The following is a 21,616-nucleotide window of genomic DNA, read 5'->3' as shown; positions in this document are numbered from 1 at the left end:
AATCATTGCTTTGTGACACTCCTGTCATATGTCATTAGCAAAACTGTCATTTCAGCAGATCCACAGTGGCCCTCCGGCCCACAGATAGCCAGGACATTGTATTACCATTTCATCCATCTGACAGAACGGCACAAAGCTATCTATTGTGCGCCTGTCATTTTCCCAGAAAGCACATTAAACAGGGTTCAGTGAGTCCTGCAAATTGAAGTTATGTATTTTATCAAAACGGCCGCATCTTCAAGAAGAATGGGATTTTCCCTCATTAACTTTTCCAAGCCGATAAAGACAGGACAGACGGATCATACATACAAAGATAGAATTATGTTATGTGGAAGCAAAAGCATTCATGTAAAGGACTAGCTACTGTAGATAACTAGTGCTTGTATTGGAGCAGACTGTTGGAGGAAACATTTGTGGCCAGGTTATTGCTTTCATAGACTTATTATTATTGATCCTTAGCAAGCCTAGAGTGGCACAGACCCTGGGAAAGTAATAATGAGTAAGACCCACTTTATCATCCATACAAAGCCCTTGCATCATAATTGCCTTACGATAGCGCTATAAATTAAGGGATATTTACCCAGTAGGTCATTGAGCTGCCACAGGATGCTCCAGAAATGCATTGAATGGACCATCGCTCAAGAGCTCATTCGTACAGATTTATAAGTAGGGGGTTGCAGAAAGTAATTAGCTGTGTGTGTGTACAAATAACTGAACCTACACATTGATTTTAACTACTAATCCATTTAAATGATATAGATGGAGCATGATTGTGTGACTATTGTGGATATCCAAAATAGAGTAGCAAGTTCCCAAGGGGATTAACATCGCTACTTTGGTGATCTAGATTACCATGTCCGACACATAGGTTTATGTGTTTCTCTTTAAACATAAAAACAGACATTGTCCTATCAGTCCAAGAGGAGATGGCAAGAAGTAAAAATGGGCAGATTGTATGTTTCTGTGTATACCTTACAGACGACCACGTTTTCCTAGGCAGAAAAGGTTGGCCCTATACGGGGTTTGACCAGTTCCACTAGGATGTGAATGATTTCCCATTTATGACCTTTGGGTAAAAAAAAAAGTTAGAATAAAATAAATATATGTCCTGTGTTTATACAGTAAAGGTTTCGACTGGCAGTTATCTAATGCAACTGTGATTGCCCAACAGACCTATTGGGAGGGAATATATTGCAGGCAGTTGTGTGTATAAATAAAAAAAGGCTAGGGTGTGTACGCAAACAATTATGAGTGTGTGTTAAATTTATATCTTGCTTTTAGCATTTCGTAACATCGCTGACTCGGTGAAAAGCAAAATAATGTCTGCCTTTAAATTGTCGTTTCAAATATCTTGACTTCTTTGACATGTGATTTTAATTATGCCATCTTAATGTAGTCAATAGCCTGCTAGGTTACATCCAATTTTGTGCGGTCATAATCTGTTTACTTGGACCGGCTCAATTTGAAACCGTTTACCGTACTTAACATACACAAAGGAATCATTTTAGAACGTTCTTTAAGGATGATTGAATTCTTATATAGAAGCCAATTTGTTTCACAGGTTGTTTTTCTCGATTTTTCCTCTTCTTCTTGGGTAGTCTACCTAATAACAGTTTAAAGACATAACCCCAGATGCCTCTGGTCTTCCAGAGAGTTTGGATGTGAAACACTCTGCAGGAAACCTAAACGCTGCCAGTTTGGCACGATCACCTTATTTGAAGGCAAGAAGGTTCAAGTAGCTTTTTTATTATTATTTTTATTGACTTGTTTAATAGAGCAATTGGGCTCGTTGAATCAAACTTGTTTTCACCAGTATCTAAAAAAAACAAAACAAAAAAAAGAAAAAGAACTTGACATGGTGGTCCCTATAAAATGCTAATATTTGGAAACATACTATACGTAGTGGGATTTTTTTTTTTTTTTATCTCCCGGGATAGATGGGCTTTATAGATATACTTTAATCATCAAACAAATGCTTGGCTCAATAGCGTTTGTTGTTGTCATGGGGACATCAACATTTTTAAGATGAAACCAGTCATTTCATATATTTTTTGCTGTATTAGGCTCTTGGCATAAATCTGTTTATTTTGCAAACAGCTAAACATGTCAGCTGAAATGAATACAAACAGCAAAACTAGGATGAGATGAAAAGGCCCAGCTTTGGTATAAAAGTGGACATGCCACCTGAAAAAGAACATTTCGAAAGTGCTAGCGTACTGCCATTTTATTATTTGTCGTCAAAGTTTAGTCACATGGATGCAACACAGGAAATTGAATGACCTGTTCCAGTTTTTTTTTTTTAAGGGAGCAACCTATCAGCACTTGCTCTTGTGTCACATGACACTTTAGTGTTCCCTGCAAAATGATGAATGAGGCAAGATTTTATACAACTAAGTTTATGACAAGGGTTTGGTTATTGAGCAGTACGGCGAAAGATGTTATTAAAGGGATACTTCAGTGTCCTGGACATCCTTGTAAACACAGAATACACATTACTTAGTACTTATTATGATTCACTACTAAACCCATAAGAAAAAATGGAAACCCTTAGCTTTAGGAGAAGCTGCAGCTCCAGAGCAATGCTTCTCATGTGGTCTGACATCTGCCACTGGTTGGCTGCTTGAAATCAATGGGAATGCCCCCCCCTGAGCCAGCACCAGATATCGCTGGCGTTAATGGATGGGCAAAGGGGCAATAATAAAGTGCATATGATAGCTGGAATGTCCATTTAATCCAGCATTTAATTAAAAAAAAAAAAAAAAAAAAAGCAGTTGATGAAGGAAACTTGTTTTACTAGAAGAACTTAAAAGGATCTTATGTGCTGTTTATACCATAATTCTAGCCGATTGTGGAATCAGCAATTTAATATTTGAGTATGACCATATATGAAAGTTTTTTCCTGTGAAAAATATATTTTGGGCACTCGTAAAAATGTCCTCCTTTTTTTGCACATATTCTAAAACATTTTATTTGTTTTGCTTCAATGGTTTTCCCAGTTTCAATATACACTGATTTCAGGCTCTGGTACTTCTTTAGTAAGGCCTTAAGACCCATTGTATTTCAACATAACCAAGTATTGTTTCATCAAGTCAATAAAATGCACCTACTGTAATCAACGTCATTATAAAATCCCAACTAAACATTTTATTTGATTGAATATCATCTTAAAAAATGGATATACAAAAATAATAAGTCCGTTTTCTGTTGGACGTAGTCCAGTCTCAAGCTGTTCCTGCCTTTAGACAGAGAATCCGAGCCCCGCAGGAGTGAGTAACACAGGGCGATCTTTACGCTCCTTCCAGAGCCTGATTAATAGTTGCCCTAAAAACCACAGCAATGATTCAACCATCAGAAATGTTGTCAAATGTTCATTTCCTGACGTGAGCTGACAAATAATGCCAGTGGGGAGAGACACATTCCAGAAATAGGTCCTGGGAACAATGCCGTGGCTCAGCAGTATTCACGAGAAACCTTTCTGGGCTCTGCTTGCCACAATAGGAAGGTCTCATACAAAGTCTGTGAATAGTCTGTGAAAGAGAGCAATGGGTAAAAGGGGGGGGGGCTGGAAAATGGCTAAATCATCTAAAAATCAGCGACTCACAGCCCTGCTGCTTTCTGTGAAACTAGATAGAGCCTGGCAGTTCTGCACTTGCTTAAATCACACAGGGCAGCTGATTTGCTTTGGGGTGAATTGAGCTGGGAACGTGCTTCTCCTCGCAGCGTCCCTGATGGTGAATAAAAAGTAGCCTTTCGGAGCTGCAGAGGCTCTGTCGCCTTTCCAAATTCTATGTTTTATGTCTCAGTACACCTAACCTAAATGCAATTTGTGTGTATTCACTCACAACGGGTGTGTGGCTGGCGGTCGCCGTCTGTCTCTGTGGAGACTGCACCAAGAAGGTGCATAGGCACCCAACTCTTTTGTGCAGTCTTCCTTCTATCCCAATACTGTGGTGTTCCAGGAACATACTCGTTTTAAATGCAAAACTGTAAATAATTAACATCCTCAGTAGTGCTTTTATGTTAATAGCATTGCAATAAACTCCAGAAACTGCAATGTATTCATTTCAGTGTGCTCTTGCACGAGATAAAACAGTTCTTCCAGTCAACTAAGGCCAAGTATTTAAGTCAAGGTTGTGGTCATTTGGCAAATCATGGTACATTTTTAAATGTTGTATATGAAATGACAAGTATGCATAAATGTATTTACACTTGTAACTTTACATATAACTCAATGGGCATCTAGAATGTGTTCAGACTTAAAGACAACAGTTTATGAAATACCGGATCCTTCCTATGCTCCCATAGCATTTCTGGGAGATTTAAATGCCACATTATTTCACATTAGTTCATGAGCCACGAGGTTTGACTTCCATCCATGGCCGAAAGTTGGCCATCAGCATTCTTTGTTTATATATTCTTAGGTTTAGTGGGCAGTAGATATATATATATATATATATATATATATATATATATATATATATATATATATATATATATATATATATAAATAATTATCTCCACACAAATATTTATTAAAGAAGTTATAATATTTTGGTCCGTCTCACCGTTATCTTTGGTAGAAAATATCATGGATCCACAATTTTCCACAAGTTGGTTAGATCAGAATGTATCAATCTGTTTCTCGAACAAGCATAGCCACTGAATCCAATGTATTTCTTCAGTGACTCTTACTTGTGTGTCAGTCAATCTTGGAATATTAAGACTATTGAATACCTGTCGGCTTACTGCCTTGGTGGTGCGTAGGTAAACCTCTTATATGCTTCAATATTGCTATAGCCCCATTTATAACTATACAAGTTCAATTTGTTGTGGTGTGAACACTTTTTTTTTTCCTTCATCGTTGCAGGTAAAGTTATCAATAAGGATCTGCGTCACTACTTGAGCCTGCAATTCCAGAAGGGATCCATAGACCACAAGCTGCAGCAAGTGATCCGAGATAACCTTTACCTCCGAACAATACCGTGTAAGTGTTCATTTTGTGCACAATTTGCTAAGCTCTTTTATGTTGTGGTGTTTGTTGTCTGTAATATAATGCTGCACAAAGTTTCTTCAACCAATATACCAACCTTGTTTCCTAGTTTCTGAACTATAAATGCTTTTCTACCAAAAGCTTTGAAGAGTTGAAGTGAGATAGATATTGAAGTGGCCACCTCCTTGTAAACACAAAGACACTGCCTAAGATGGATGTCACTTTTCACTAATCATACATTTTACAGTTGCATGCACTGTATAAACTTATGCAAATGATGTGTGCTTTAAATACGCAATATGTTATTTGTTTGACACTTAATAAATATGCCATGGGAGAAGCCATCTTAACTTGTGGTTCTTCCTAGTTATCGCTCCCCTATTGTTAAGTTGCTGATTGTTGGTGATAGGAATAGACAGCGCTGTCCTAATGGGGTGTTCGTGGCCAGGGGGTGACTTGAAAAATATGGTATTTATAGTTGCACCTCAACTGTAACTTACTTGCCAGTTAGGCCATTTGTACCAGGTGGAGCCTGCAGCAGTACCCTGGTGTCCATATCTCTACATGGACCTGTGCAGCTGGAACACGAGCAGAGAAATACCCCCACACACACAGATTAGTGTCCTTGGATGCTCTGACACCCACTCACTCTAATATCATACACTGACACCCACACCCTAAAATTCACTCAATGACTCTAAGACCATACACGTATAAACTCTCTCCCTCTCTCCCTTCACCAAGCCTAGGCTCACCCTTGACCCTCTAGCAAAAGACACTGACACACATCATTCATGCCAACACCATACACTAACATGCATGCACTCTTACACCATATGATGACCAACACAACGCACCCTACATTCAGGACCGGCCGAAGACTTAACGCCGCCTGGGGCGAAGTTTTAAAACGCCGCCCCGCCGACGCCCCGGTACTTACCTTTAAACAGTCCTGCGGCGAGTCTCCCTGCTCTGCCACGGTGCCAGCTTGTAATGCTGAGCGACAGAAATTGACGTCACTTCCGGCGCTCTGCATTACAAGCCGGCACCGGGACCGAACAGGGAGACTCGCCGCAGAGGAGAGAGAGAGAGGGGCGCCGAGCGGGTAAGCGAAAACCACTCGGTGCCCCTCTCTCTCTCCTCCGCTTCAAAAAAAAAAAGCGCAAAGTGCCGCCCCTTCTAAAGTGCCGCCTGGGACAATTGCCCCAGTCTGCCTCATTATAGGGCCGGCCCTGCCTACATTAACGCATATACAACATAGAGTAACACACACATGCTAAGAGCATACACTAACACACACTGCAGAATCCCCCATGCATTTGCTAAATACATATGCATATATTCTGCATATGATGGTGTCCCCTTAAGTAATTATGTGTGTATATATGTATATATATGTGTGTATATATTATATATATATATTATATATATATATATATATATATATATATATGTATATATATAATATATATATACATTACACACACACATGTAATAATGTGTGCACCTTAAAATAAACACACTTCATGCTCAGCCTCTTACTCCAAAATGTAATCTGGAAATCAGTACAAGTGTGAATGACATTTCCTGATTACCTTTAATGTTCCTCTTCAACGGTGCTTAAACTGATTTTCGCACACTGGGTTAGTACATGATCAGATTCTTCAAGCAGTGACACATTTCATGATGTTTTTGAATGACTCATTTCCATAAGTATAATGGCCATTGCTCCCCCTATGTAATGTTTCACGATGCAGCTCATAAAACGAATCTGTCTCTCTGGAGAGGACTCTGACCCAAAGCTGTCTCCGTCATGGTTAAAAGGGCAGTCTTGAGGTGTGGTAGGTTTTGTACTTTGGGAATATGTCCAAGTACTGTTGCACAGTGTTAATTTAAGAAATTAAGAGGGTATTTTATACTACCACTGTTAACCCCTTAAAGACAATGTGCGGTCCCTAAACCCATTGAAAACAATGCATTTTGACCCCGTACATGCACGGGCTTTGTCATTAAGGGGTTAAAAGAAAACTTTCCTACCACTCAATCTAGCTTGTGGCCTTGACATTGTAAGAAACCAAGATTTAAAACAGACGTTAATATTATTATTATTATTAATATTTTTAACAATAGCATAAGATCAGGGTCATCCTATTGTACAGCGCTGTGGAATCCAATGGGGCTATATAAAGCAATGAATAATAATGAAAGAAATGCTGTCATAGCTTGCAAATAGACCCCCCTTATGTATTTCGTTCCACCTGTTAATTGCTGTTGTAAAGCGCCGCGCATGCTGTGGTTGATATATAACACTTCTTGTGAATATTTTTGGCGGTTGCACAGAAAAATACTTGTGTACCCTGCCTCATTTTCAAGAATATTTGTTCTAACTAAAGTTTTGGATGATGAAATTGGTAAATACTCTAAAAACAAACTGCAAACATTAGGAAATAGTATAAAGTAAAAAATATTGATTAAACTATTCCATTAGTCTATAAAAAAAAAATACACCGAAGCGTTGAAGAATTTCTGTATGCGCTGTATCGTTGTATTCAGAGCCCTCTAGCACACTGTTGGTTAGAGTGGGACTGGCAGTTTTTCAAAATAGCTAAAAATAAATAAATTCACTACGTAAGATTTATGCAGACAGCTTAAAATGATAAAATAAAAAAGGACAACTACATCTTTTATATACAAAATGATAAGATCTGCCTTAGGGATCAATAAAGAGAATACAATGGTGTAGGAAGAAAAGATTCAGTGGCTGATGCTGTGGATGAGGATTTTACTGCAACCCTGCATGTGTTCAAATGCGCCCAATTCTACCGCAATCCAGAAAATCCTATCGCTGTTTTTGCATACTGTCTCCTGGAGAGCCTGAAACATCTATTAAAACAATACAAGCTGTAAAAAGAAGTATGCATTTCATGTGCACCTATAGAAAACAATACCATATATACACTAAAGAAATTAAAATATGGCTAGGGGTTTGTCACTGTTGTGATTTCATTAAGAAAGATTGCAATGGCGCACTTTAAAGGGGCTACCGATAAGAGACCCTTCTTAAAGCTGCTTAAAATATTTGGAGAGAGTCATGTTTTTGTATACACATTTTTACATCTCTTCCCATTTATTTATTTATTTATTTTTACAGTCGAAGTTGTTTTCAGTGAAATGCTGGGGATGATAGCTACCCTAGAGTCTGTTTGCTTTTCCTTCTTGTGCCATTGGTACAGCCACCTGTTAGACTGCCCCAATAAATGTTTGCATCGTACAGGGAGGCTGAAGGGCTACATCGTATTCTTTAATTAAAAATGTTTAAAATGACATAACTTTTTTTAACAAAACAAGTTTGAGATGGACAGCAGTTTCATAGCCTCTCAGGTTTTAGTTCTCTTGTGCCATTACAGAGGAAAAATCTCCATCAACATATGAGTCTGATTCTGCCCCAAGGTCAATCCAGAACTGAAACGCAATGATATAATACATAATATGAACCTGTAAAAAAGGAGCAGAACTTTCTTACATGCATTACATGCCATTTTTATGTGCCATTATATTTCTGAATACGTAGGATAGTTAAATGGATACTTAATGTTTTTTTTGCCTTTGTCACCAATACTAAGATAGATTTTACAGCTTGACTGCATTGCAGTGTAATGTCTCCCTGCTGATTATATTGCAAGGTTGTTTCAATCAGTAACATGTTGTATGAAGCACAGTATACCAACACTTTTGTGTGTGTATGTATATATATATATATATATATATATATATATATATATATATAGTGGATATAAAAAGTCTACACACCCCCTTAAAATGCCAGGTTCTTGTGATGTTAAAGAATGAGACAAAGATATGTCATGTCAGAACTTTTTCCACCTTTAATGTGACCTATAACGTGAACGATTCAATTGCAAACAAACTGAAATCTTTGAGGGGGGGATACAACTCACAATAGCCTGGTTGCATAAGCGTGCACAACCTCTTCTAACTGGGGCTGTGGCTCGGGCTCTGGCTCTGTTCAAAATTAACCAATCACATTCCAACTCATGTCAAATAGAAGTCATTACACACCTGCCCCCCCAGGCCGCCCTGAATCTAAAATAAAGAGCTGCGTGGCCGTCCATTTAAGTGGCAAATTCGGCCGCGCCAGGGCCGTCTTTAATGTGGGGCAAAAGCCTGCAGCACCCGCGGTGGGCCGGCCAGTCCATGAGCCGGCACACCGGGATGCCATTGCAGTCGATGCAGCTGCGAGTTTTAAAGCAGTGGTAATTTAGATATATATATAGATATATATTTATTTTTAAAAAGAGTTAAAATGCTGGCATTTTAAATGCCCATGGGTGTCTACTTTTAAAAATGTATAATTTGAAGGGATTAATAGAATTGGCCGGGTTCGAAGATGTACCCAAAATAAATAGGACATGGACACAGACTGACCAGATGTTGAAATTCCAAAAAATGCACACCTCCTAAATGTGACCGTTTACCCCCAAACAACCCAACAAACCCATGCCTGGGTGGTATCACTGCACACAGGAGATGTTGCTGAACACAAATTGGGGGGGGGGGTTGAATTGGCCAGGTTTTAAGATGTCCCAAATAGGACATGAGAGCAGAATTTTGACTTTATCAAAATTCCAAGGTGAAAAATTGAAAGTACCCTCTAAACAACCCGACAAACCAATGCATGGGTGGCATCACTGTACTCAGGACATGTTGCTGAAAACATATTGGGGTGTTGTTTGGCTGTGACACATTTCAGGAGTGTTAAATTCATACCTGAATTGCAATGTGTGTGGGGAAAAGAAAGACATTAAAAAAAATTAGTAGCACAAGGTTTGACAAAGGCTGGTAGTAGAATTACTGCATGGAAAGAGTTAAAATACTAGCAATCAAAATACCGTGGGGTGTCCGGTTTTCAAACATATATGGTTTGATGGGGTTGAATTGAACTTGACTGTCTTTGAAGATGTCCCATATAGGACATGAGGGCAGAATAACCATATTTGAAAGAAATTGTTTTGAATAAGCAATATGCTACTTGTACTTATTGCCCTATAAAAAAAACAAAAAAAAAACGGGTATTTCTAAAATCGGCACAAATTACTTTTTTGTTCACTTTTGTAGATGAGTAAAAGATCTTTCAAGTAATAGTCAGAAAAGTCCACTTTTGCTCAATTTCTCACCGTATTTTATATTTTTTTATAGTAAAATATAAGATGCAATTAAAAAAAAAACAATAAATAACTTGTGTTGGTACAGTAAATAAGAAAGAAGAAAATTACAGCAAACACAAGCACTGCAGAAATGTTAAAACAAAGTTGTTTGAATCACGTAGGGTACGAAAATTAAAAAAAAACACAGCTCTGTGTTTTTTGCAGTGGTTAATGCATAGTACAGCTAAGAGCTCCCTTTTAAATTGACATGGTGTCTCCGTTGCATATGCATAGGAGGATTCTGCAGAATACCTCCATTTATGTTTGCCTCTTCCCCTCCCCCGATCCATCTTCCATGCAGCAAAAATAATCTCTTTGCACATGACATACAGTGCTAGTCACCTCCAGTGCTGGCTTAGCGAACACTGTGGACGAGGATCTATTTAGACCGCTGCGTATATATATATATACACATGTGTGTGAAAAGTGCTCCCATTCGTTTTAATGGAGTGTTTTGTCTGTCACTGATTGACTGCTTCAAGCTTGTTTTCTTGGTATACACACCATGTTGTCATGGTGTACACATTTATAAGTGAAACATTTATGACAGGCCTGCTCCAAGTTGGTGTTTGTATTTGTGATACGCTAGCACAAAACACAGAGACAGTTTGGTATATGCCTGAGCTAGATGACAGATCCGGTTGAAATGACCTTTTGTTAATCAGGAGTGAGTACCCTTAAGAAAGCAGCAGATAGTTTTTTTGTAGAGATAAATCCATATTTTATTCTTGGTCCAAGAAAATCAAGATGCTAGTTTGCATTGAAGTGCCTCCATAATATATGCAGATAACTTTCATTTACCATATAAACGTTGTATTTTTAATAGTCTTCATTCCTTCAATAGACTGGCTCTGTAATTTTTGTCACCATGTGGTAACCCGGCTCCCTCAGGGAAGACTAAATACATTACTATACCAACGGCTTTTTGGTGTGCTGGGAGAAAATGAACACCGTAATTTGAACACTGTTTGAAACGGGCAAATTGTTAGTCTTGCTACAATATTGTCCAATATTTTCCATGCCTTCCAGACTTCTTTGCATCCATTCTTCCTACATAATTCATTGCCCTAGTTTCACTAGGCAAAGTCATCTCGGAAATAAGGATTTTATGGACTCCCCCCCCCTCGAATTCCCATTCTCAAGCTATGGTTATCATAGTCTCCATGGAACCAGTTCTTCAGCTGAAGTTTGTCTTTATTTATTTATAGTAATGTTCTTGAAAAATCTTGATTTTTGTTTTCTCTTTAGGTACGACCCGTTCCCCACGAGATGGAGAAGTCCCGGGAGTTGATTATAATTTTATTCCTGTTGAGCAGTTCAAAGCTCTGGAGGACAGTGGAGTGTTGCTGGAGAGTGGAACATATGACGGTACGTGGAATCCGTTACAGCCCGCATCCCCGTGATCACTTGTGTGTACATTACTGTAGCACAGCAATGTCTGACATCAAGTCCAGCACACACATGCAGTTGGCTGCCGCTGCCCGCATTGATTTCCAAGCAAGTGCTACTGCGCATGTGCAGAAAGTATACTTTAATGCGTTTCCTGCTTTCAATCAAGAGAAGAGGTAGAACGTGAGAAAATATAATGTTCTAAATTAAGTGGCAAATGCATTGGAGTCCATGCAAAATATATTTCAGTTTTCACTATTATTATTTATTGACTTATATATCACAAACATATTCAGCCGCACTGTTCAATGGGATTACACTTAAATATACAAGTGAAGCAGACATTTAATTTTCTGTATTTTTTCTGTATTTTTGCTAATATACAATGGTAATGTAATCAGTAAATTACAGAAATATAGGTCATTGAACTGGTACAATAGGTACTACTTTTGTGAAGTTAACTACTGGTTACCGGATTAACTTTTAATGAGAGTGGATTTATGGGTACTCCTTTTTTTAGATTCTTCAAACTGGTTTAATAAATAAACTCCTAAATTACCTTCTTTATCAAGATCCAAAACTGGCATTGTTTATTTCCCACATGAACAAGAATACCTAAGCGTCCAGTTCTTATCTGTAATTTATCAACCTTTCAATCTATCCCACTGGGATTATTTTTCTGCAAGATTAGTTAATACGATACATAGTATTACACAGTGTTACCAATTTACCATTACATAAGAAAGCTAGAGGCATAAACACTTAGCTGTGCTTTGTGAATAGTCAAACATCTAGAAATACCTAGTAGGCATTTTGGTGCCTACTATCCGTTAATATTCCATGTTCCCCTGTTTTCCGTTCCGCGATCGTTTTATTTACATTGTAGTGATAACACATGGATCATTGAGTTTCCTAAGCAACATGACTTTTATGGCAGCGTCACATATGAAGCCTTTTCAGTGATTTTATACACAATAATTTAGAGCAGATTTGTCACTTCTTCCGAAATGTTACACTGTGCAGTCCAATGCAACCATTAGCACTAAAAGAAGGTTTTTCTAAAATTGATGTAAGCCTATAGAAGTGGAGGTGCGCATGCACACCAGCGATATCTAGTTTAATACAGGACAAGAATAATTAGCATTCCAAGCTCATGCAGCGCGTTGACCTACAGTATCATCCTATGTTAATGCATGGAATAGACAGGAAGGCTAGTTATTATTATCGTGCTCCTTCATTTATTAAGTAAAACAATTCCCACTGACAAACTGAACCATGAAAAGGGGACCCTGCTTGCCGGCTTACCATCTAGTTATACCAGGTGCGTTAGAGGTTTGATGAGAATTGGGTGTTAGAATCACATTTCTGCTTTGCAACGACTTTGCACGTTCCGTAATTGTCCACAAAAGACTTGGATGTTGACGCATGATGCGGTATTTTGTTCTGCCTCGTCCTGTTAAATGATTTTCTTCGAACGCAATTAAAATCCAATTTAACAGGGTATTTTGTGCTATTGACAAATCTACAGCACTATTTTCATTTCTCTTGAGCAAACCTGAGCAAGAACGAAAAGAAAGGAGAAAGGTGGAAGGGTCCTAGTTTTTTAGGAGCCATCCGAGATTATTAGCCACAAAGCAAGCAATAAAATGCATATGTTCATTCCTTTCATGCAGGCAAAGTCTTTGCATTGGACTTTTACCCTTGTGGGTTTCTCTTATGGTTTTCCCCAGTGCCAAATTTTAGTTTTAACACCAGGTTAGCATAAGGGGGTCTTATAAGAATCACCACCGGTAACCTGGGTTGCTTTGCGAATTGAATCAGGTAGCATCAGTTGTCAGAAAAAGGTCAACCACTTCAAAAAGACTCTTCTTCAGGATAGCCTCAAATTTTCTTGAGTGGTACAATTTGCAATATGTTATTCAGTACGCTGTGAAGGTGCATCTTTTCTACAGATTCCTGCCATATGCATTTGCCCCCCCCAGCTTTATAATGGAGATGTCAGGAACATTAAACCATCCCTTTAATACTACGTAACTGATGTGTCTGTCTATACATTATTTTAATGTCTGTGTATTATTTTTCTTTAATATAATTATTATTAACACTAAGGATGACCTATTCCCGATGTAGGTAATTTCTATGGGACACCCAAGCCTCCAGCTGAACCAAGCCCTTTTCAGCCTGATCCGGTAGATCAGGTATTGTTTGATAGTGACTTTGTCCCAGAAACTCAAAGAAAACGAACCACGTCTGTCAGCAAGATGCAGCGAACAGATTCCTCCCTTCCTGAGGAGGAAGACGAGGAGGAGAGAGAGGCTGTTAATGGCAGCAGTGGAAGCGCAGGTGAGACAAAATATAATGGATGGATATATATATATATATATATATATATAGTTATAGAGCAAAGCTACTAAAGTGCTGTTATTGCCTGATCCAACAGCCAGTGGAATGATCCAATCAGCAAGAACATCCAATTGGTTGCTATGGTGTTAAGACAAACGTTTAAGCTTTGCACCAGAGTTGGTGTGTATACATAACCTCTGATTTCTTTTAAACCAAATAACCTCTAGTTTTAGAGAAACCCCATAACATATCCGTATAGAAGCCATATATAAACGTGTAGGATCGAGGTAGGAATGTCCGTAGTTATCACTCTATGATAGTCCAAAATATTAGAGCCGTAGTCTCTGGGTTTTAACCAGCCCTGCCTTTGACAACAGGCATGTTGCAAAAGCGCTCACATGTATTTGAGCACAAGTTACTCAGGTTTGTACCAGCAAACATGGAGTGAGAAAGATCAGAGCACCAGAGTTTGTCTTCTAAATTTCATCACAAAGATAAAAGTTAAGCTCATAATATTAACCATAGAAAAGTTTACATAGAGGCATTTTTGAATTTTGTCTTTCTAAATAATGAGGGTGTTGCTACATGCAAATGAACATGGTTTGCTATTACTTCATAGCACATAGATGTCCAGGTGCTTTTTGCTGCTGCAGACAAATGTTGAAATATATACAAGAAACAAAAACTGTCTGCGCTTCTTACCCTAATAAAGTTGGCAACAAATATATAAACATAATATAAATGAGAGGTTTTGGTTATATGAATTGGCCAAAGCATAATTAAGCTCACCTGCCACGTCAAGGCACACTCAATAGGGTGAGATCCTACTCTCACCTCCTACATAGTGTTGAAATATAGTCAGCAAGCTGCTAGTTTTATGGCAACACAAAATACATTACTTCCAAATGATTCAAAATAATAGTTTTGGCTGTTGACACAAATTTGCCATGATCTTATTTTTTATGTGGATATAACTATTAATGTGACCCTGGGAATTACCAATCATTTTCCTTTAAATAAACCCCTTTTACCAGAATCATTATTAAAATTTACTATTTTTTCATTTAAATACCAATTCTTATTGCTTTGTCATACATACACATTTAAAAGTGATTCAAGAATTACTGGGGTAATCCCATTCTGTTTGTTTGCCTTAATCTGCATCATTGTATTTAAGGATATATTGGAAAAAAACACTACATAAATCAGAAGAAATATAAAATGAAAGATAACCGTCCTCAAACCCAAAATGTGTGTGTGTGTGTGTGTATGTATATATATATATATATATATATATATATATATATATATTATAGCCAATCTGCACATACTATATTATTTTCCTTGGTAAAGTAAATTGCTTCCAGGTTACTTTCCCATCTCTAGTCAGCAGAACCAGTTTTATGTATTCCCCTGGCACCTCAGTTCAGAAATTAACATGTGAGCTTGAAATTGACATGTCTACAGCATTAATTACATTGGCTTGGCCAACAATTGACAAACTACTAAGATTAGGACAGGGCCAAGATATGAGTGATGATTCTTACCAAAATGCTGTGGATATAGTATAAAGATTTACAATATAATTGCTAAAATTCAGTTTTAAACATTCAAAGTAAATACAAAGTGATTATGTTTGACCTATAGATGACTGACCCCACAGTGTGACTGTTATTTATTCCAGAACATAGGGACAGACAGGAACCCACAGAATGGGGGAAGGTTGTTCCAAGTTACAACCAGACCAACAGCAACATGGACTTCAGGAATTACTTGACTCGAGAAGAAAACCTGGAACCTCTGCCCAAGAACTGGGAGATGGCCTACACCGAGGCTGGAATGATCTACTTTATTGAGTAAGCCCACATACACACAACTCACCATGACATTGAGAATTGATTTGATAAGTTGTACTACAAGCAACAACATCACCAATTCCAGGGAAAAGTTATATTCTTGAAGTACATTTGGGGACATTTCATTAGTTTCCTATAGATCTTCCATGTTTAACTTGCCCAGGAGTTGGTCATCCTTTTATTGTGTGCAAAGGGTCAAGGTCATCATAGATGCATGGAGGACAGATGTAGGTATGAATGCTATGTAGTCCTCTTCCATGTACCTCTTTCCTACAGTCTCCCTTGCGTTTTAGATTTTAGGATGCGGATCCTTTGTTACTGAAGTTATTAGCTTCTTGAAAACTATGCAGTAATTGCCTGTTAAATATATTTGTTCTTTGCTCTTTAATAAATATATTTGTTCTTTGCTCTTCAATTGTGTCAGATTTGCTGTCCTTCTTTTTTCAGCCACAACACCAAAACCACTACATGGCTAGATCCTCGACTCTGCAAGAAAGCCAAAGCACCAGAAGATTGTGACGATGGAGGTAATGTGAAGGCTGTAAAGAGGCATACAAATGTATTCAAAGCAAAGTCATCATTAACATATGGCACACTGACATTTATACAGTATTTAGCTATCGTGTTCTTACTTTTTAAGCAAAGTAGCAAAACATAATTATACTCTCCATCTCACCCTCCTGCATGGGCCACTGAGATGAGGGCATAGTAGGTGTTGATAGATAGTCTTCTGGCGAATATCTTCAATTTAAGTGCACCCTTCTCCCCCTCCTAAGGGCTGCATGTTAAGGGCAGAATCATATTCCATCATTTCCCTGTCCTGTTAATTTTAGAATCTTATATCAGCACCTACCTGCCTTAAACATCTACTTCCCTTGATTCCCTCTTCCTTTGTGTGAACAATTGACAAAAAAAAAGGTTAATTGGCTTTGATTCAAAACCCCATGTGTCATTTTGGAGTTAATACTTAAACCCATTCAGTGTATATAGAAACTGGTATGTTGGGTTCGGAGGCGTCATGCAACGCCGCATTGCATGACTTTGCTGGAGTAGTGTGGCAGCTCACTGAGCGAACTGCATCAAAGACAGGCTGAGGCTTTGCAAGGATGCATGTGTGTGTGTGTCTGTGTGTGACTATGTCTTTGTTTGGGTTTGCTTTTATGTCTGGGTGTGTCTGTCAAGGTCAGGACTACTTGCCAAGCCGTGACGGTGTGGAGGGTGTGGGCTTGAAGGGGTTAATGGCACAAAGTCTCTGGATTTACTAACGTCACCCCTTAACAAGACATAAATTATACCAAATTAACCCCTAAATCCTGCCTGTATCCCCCCAGGTAGTCTGCCACGACTCACGATTTTGATACTGGATTCGTGAGATATCCGAATTAAAATATCTATCCCTCTATGTGTATATATATATATATATATATATCAACCCACCCCGGGCAAACAACATATATATATATCCTCTAGAAATTAGAAAAAAATAATTTGGTAACGTATTATCCTCTCTTAGGGTTTGTGGATATCAATACTAGAGCCCAAAGACGGATTTGGATTATTAATATTTTAATAACAAAAAGACAAATCCTGCACAGTGCCAAAGTTACAATAACACATAAGACATACAAAAGAAAAACAAAACAGGCAAACAGTTCTTAATAACAATGGGACTTAAACACAGGACCCTCAAGTTTCATCAATAAGCAGGCCTGTGGAAACTCCTTAAGTCCAGATGGTATCTTACGATGTTGTTCCAATGAGAGTAAAATGTGGAGTTCTTCTTTGAGGTCTCGGCATTGCCCCTAAATCTTTTCAAATATTTGTATTAAACATTACCCATGTGGCCAAATGACCAATTATATAACACATTCTTTTTCCAAGAAATAATTACCTTCTTTGATCTGCCGATAACAAAAGACGTGGTAGGGTAAAGGTGATGGAAACCCCTCCACTTAAGCTAGGAATGGAATTCCTATAACTAAGGATCCTTATCAGTTGGGCCATGAATCACCACAGGTTGGTTGTGGTTGAGTTGCTTCTTCTTAAGCTTCCACTTTCCAATCATACCACTTACGGTTAACCGTTGAATATCTAGCTGGGATGAAATTTCACAAACTGAATTATAGCAAAGGTGGCATCCTATCACAGTACCACGCTTGAATTCACTGAGCTCTTCGCATTTCAGACTGCATGGCTAGGTGCTTGATTTTATACACCTGTGGCAATGAGTCTAATTGAAACACCTGAAATACATGTGTGTGTTAAAGTGTCTTTGTCTGGGTATGCTTGTGTGTCTGGTTTGTGTGTGGTGGGTATATAAGTGTATGTGGGTATTTTAGTTTAACATGTTTTTGTCTGGGTGTGATAGTGTGTGCGTCTGGGTTTGTTAAATATATGTGTTTGGATATGTTAGTGTGTTTATCTGGGTATGTTAGTGTGTGTTTGTGTCTGGATATGCTAGTCTGTGAACATGTATCTTTGGGTATGTTACTGTGGGTATGGTTGTGTTAATTTGAGTATCTGGGTATGTGTGCATGTGTGTGTATTTGGGTATGTTTAGTATGTGTGCTTGGGTGTCTAGTAGTGTTGGTGTGAGTGTCTGGGTGTCTTTGTTATTGCTGAGTGCCTGCGTGAGTGTTTGTCTGAATGTGTGTTTTTAAACTGGTTTTGCATTTTTGACAAATTAACCCTGTATTAACATGAATTACTCAGCTAAAAAACCATATTTTCTTTCAAACGAGAAATGAGAGCGGCAAAACACTTTCTAAATAAATAAAATGATCCTTTTAACCTTTGATTATCTAACGCAATGTGCTATTGGAACACTGGAGCGATGGTTGATGATAAAGGGCATCTGTAGATATTCCATTAAAAATCAGCTGTTTCCAGCTACAATAGTCGTTTACAACATTAACAAAGGCTACACTGTATTTCTGATTCATTTGATGTCATTTTAATGGACAAAATTTGCTTTTCTTTCAAAAACTAGGACATTTCTTAGTGACAACAAACTTTTAAACAATAGTGTATGTGTATACCAAAAGAACATCCCTCTTCACTTCCCGTTCACCATAATCGGATAGTTATTCCTCCATGTTATGTGATTTCTTACTTTTTGTTACCTTGCTTTCTTTGGTGGGTGCAGATTGGTTCTTTCAGCCACCTGGAAATGATAATTGTTCTTTTTCCTGGGGGGCTGATTCCAGATGTCTGTCAGATAGCAGCATTAGGTAGCCATGCATGCACATGGACTACCACTTATACACACCCATTATGGCAAGGTTAAAGAATAACCCAGATGGGACCCTATTATGGTGCTGGTGCTCTAGGCTGCTGGGCAGACTGACTCCACTGAAAGATGAGGAGTTTAGGAGTTCTGTAGTTGAATATAGCAACATTTCCTATACAATGCATACCCTGCGTCATTTGATATACCGGCAAATACACATTGTCATGCGTTGGCCTTAAAATGACGTCAACTATCCCACTTCTCCCTTTGTACTTGCTCAATAGAACTTGGGTCAATCACTAAACCAACCAGCGAGTTACTTTCCAGCTTTCCCCATGTTAAAAGCCACAAGCAGGTCAGTATTTCAGATCTGGTTTGCTACTGTACCGTTTGAGATCACTGTATCGCGGCTCAACTCCTTGCTGTAGTTTATGTAATTTCCTCTCTGAAATTAGCATTCCTGCCCAGCTGTGCGAGAACATCATGTACACTTAAGCAGAAGCAACCCAAGGCGGTGAGAGAGAAATCTTCAAAGAGATGAAGTACACGATGATTCATTGTGCTCAGCCAGCAGGATACGTGTCACGTTCTGCTTATCTGTATTTAATAATTAGTAGCAGTCTATCGGAGGGACCACAGACTGCTTGTTAGCTAGCAGCGTAATGCACAACAAACAAGCTATTTATTCTTAAGAGAGTCACTTATGATCAGAAAGTCCTGCCCTTCACTTGGCTTACCATACATTTATCCCACCACATACATTATCACTGTAAGAAAGCACAGCGTACTTGTAATGTCCGTACAAAAATATAGTTTTACAAAAGAACATAAGAAAAAGTGATGTAAGCAAGCCAGGCATGGGCTAACAAAACTGGTGGCACCAGTAATGGAATTTGCCAGTAATCTCCATGGCCTAGTAAAGGCTGGCATTTTATGAATCGGTTTAAAAAAAAAAAAAAAGAGATTTAGATTATAACACCGGATACTTTTGTGTTTAAGTTATAAATAAATGACAATGGAAAAGCTGCGGCGATCTTCAACTGCTGGTCAGGGCCTCCAATTAAACTCCCAGTCCTGTCAATGCATGCATAAAAAAAATCACCCATCCCGAAAAACCGGCATAAAGTAGCACTTTTTAACCTGGGCAAAGTATTTTTGGAAAAAAAACTCTGATGCATGCATTATATGTATTATGTGACCATGGTGCGTGATGTCAGTGGCTGGAAACTGCCAGATTATGTCTACAGAATTCTATGTATCATTATCCAAAGTACTCTTCTATTTCTGCCACATCCACTGTTTTATATATATATATATATTTTGTTTCCCCAATTGTAGAACTTCCCTATGGTTGGGAGAAGATAGAAGATCCACAGTATGGGACCTATTATGTCGAGTGAGTAAATCAAAATATTGCTTGTTTTGCAAAAGAAAAACAATGTAATAGATCACAGCGCCAAGCAAGCTGGCAACTTGGCTAAAACGAATCATTCATTTTGATGATGAAAAAATATAACAAGCGGCAAGGAGATCGAACTTTGTTTTCATTGTCTTCATTTGTCCACGTCCATTAAGTTGAAATCTGATTTCATGTCTGTGCTTATCTATCTTCTTACAAACTGCATGGTGAAGCCAATGTAGGGTAAAATTATCACATACGCTATTGGAAAAATAATTTTGTGGTCTGTGTGTGGTGAAATGTGTATTAGAACTGCAAAATATAGACTTTTCACATAAAACGGCTTTATTTTAGTTATGCTAAATTGCCAGTAGAACCATGGGCCTTTGGATGATAGATATCGGGTTTGGATTGCAAACAGAGTATTGATAATGCAGGCCTGCCGTTGGTTTATGAACGCATGCATAAATGTTCAAGCTAAAAGCTTCCCCAGAAGGATATTGACATTCTGGAGAGCGTTCAGAGGTTTGCAGGAAAGATGTCTTAATACGTATAGCTCTGGAAGAAGCAAAGAGAGAGGAGATGCAATAGAAACAATTATATAAATAAAGGGATACAGAAAGTAAAGGAGGGACCTTTATTTAAAAGGAGAGAATTATTAGAGCAAGAGGTCCCAATCTACAAGTAGAGGTTCAGAGGCTTAGATGTAACTAGGGAAGTTTAACTTTACTGAGAGGGTGGTAGGTAAGTGTGACATCCTCCCAGCAGAAGTGATAGAAACAAACACAGTATAGCGAATTAAACATGTATTGAATAGGCGTATGGCTATCCTGAATCTGAGATGGAACCAAGGACTGTTGGCAGGCAGACTGGAATGACCACATGGTTCTTATCTGTCATCACAGTACGTGTTTCTTTATAAAGATCATCTCATCCCATAATGCACACGCAATCTCCTTCCTGATTGGAGGGTTCCTGGGAAATAAGGAATTTCAAGACAAGAAAGGGGTTAATTAGCATATGTATAATATGGAGTAAATGCATGTTCTGATGGCCCATTTAAATAACATACCAATGTTTTTCTTTTTGTATTTTTACTGCCCATTTCTTGCATGGTATGCACAACTAGCTCAAAGTATACTCTAGTCATTGGTATACAATTGTCTAATATATTGTCTAATTGCTTAA

At 38.2% G+C, this 21,616-nt stretch overlaps 1 protein-coding gene across 2 annotated transcripts in view; it reads left to right on the top strand.

Moving 5' to 3' along the window:
• Window positions 1-21,616, top strand: part of MAGI3 (membrane associated guanylate kinase, WW and PDZ domain containing 3) — a 126,109-nt gene that overhangs the window by 58,629 nt on the left and 45,864 nt on the right. For both annotated transcript variants that reach the window (XM_053457617.1, XM_053457618.1), the window contains exons 2-7: window positions 4,868-4,984; window positions 11,461-11,580; window positions 13,732-13,944; window positions 15,629-15,800; window positions 16,248-16,327; window positions 20,368-20,425. In XM_053457617.1, the coding sequence (XP_053313592.1) occupies window positions 4,868-4,984; window positions 11,461-11,580; window positions 13,732-13,944; window positions 15,629-15,800; window positions 16,248-16,327; window positions 20,368-20,425 (760 nt within the window). The remainder of the gene's footprint in view (window positions 1-4,867; window positions 4,985-11,460; window positions 11,581-13,731; window positions 13,945-15,628; window positions 15,801-16,247; window positions 16,328-20,367; window positions 20,426-21,616) is intronic.

Source organism: Spea bombifrons, chromosome 2 (genome assembly GCF_027358695.1).
Source record: "Spea bombifrons isolate aSpeBom1 chromosome 2, aSpeBom1.2.pri, whole genome shotgun sequence".
In the NCBI taxonomy this organism is placed as follows: Eukaryota; Metazoa; Chordata; class Amphibia; order Anura; family Pelobatidae; genus Spea; species Spea bombifrons.
The sequence above is the reverse complement of the archived record's forward strand: the minus strand, read 5'-3'. Positions and strand labels throughout refer to the sequence as shown.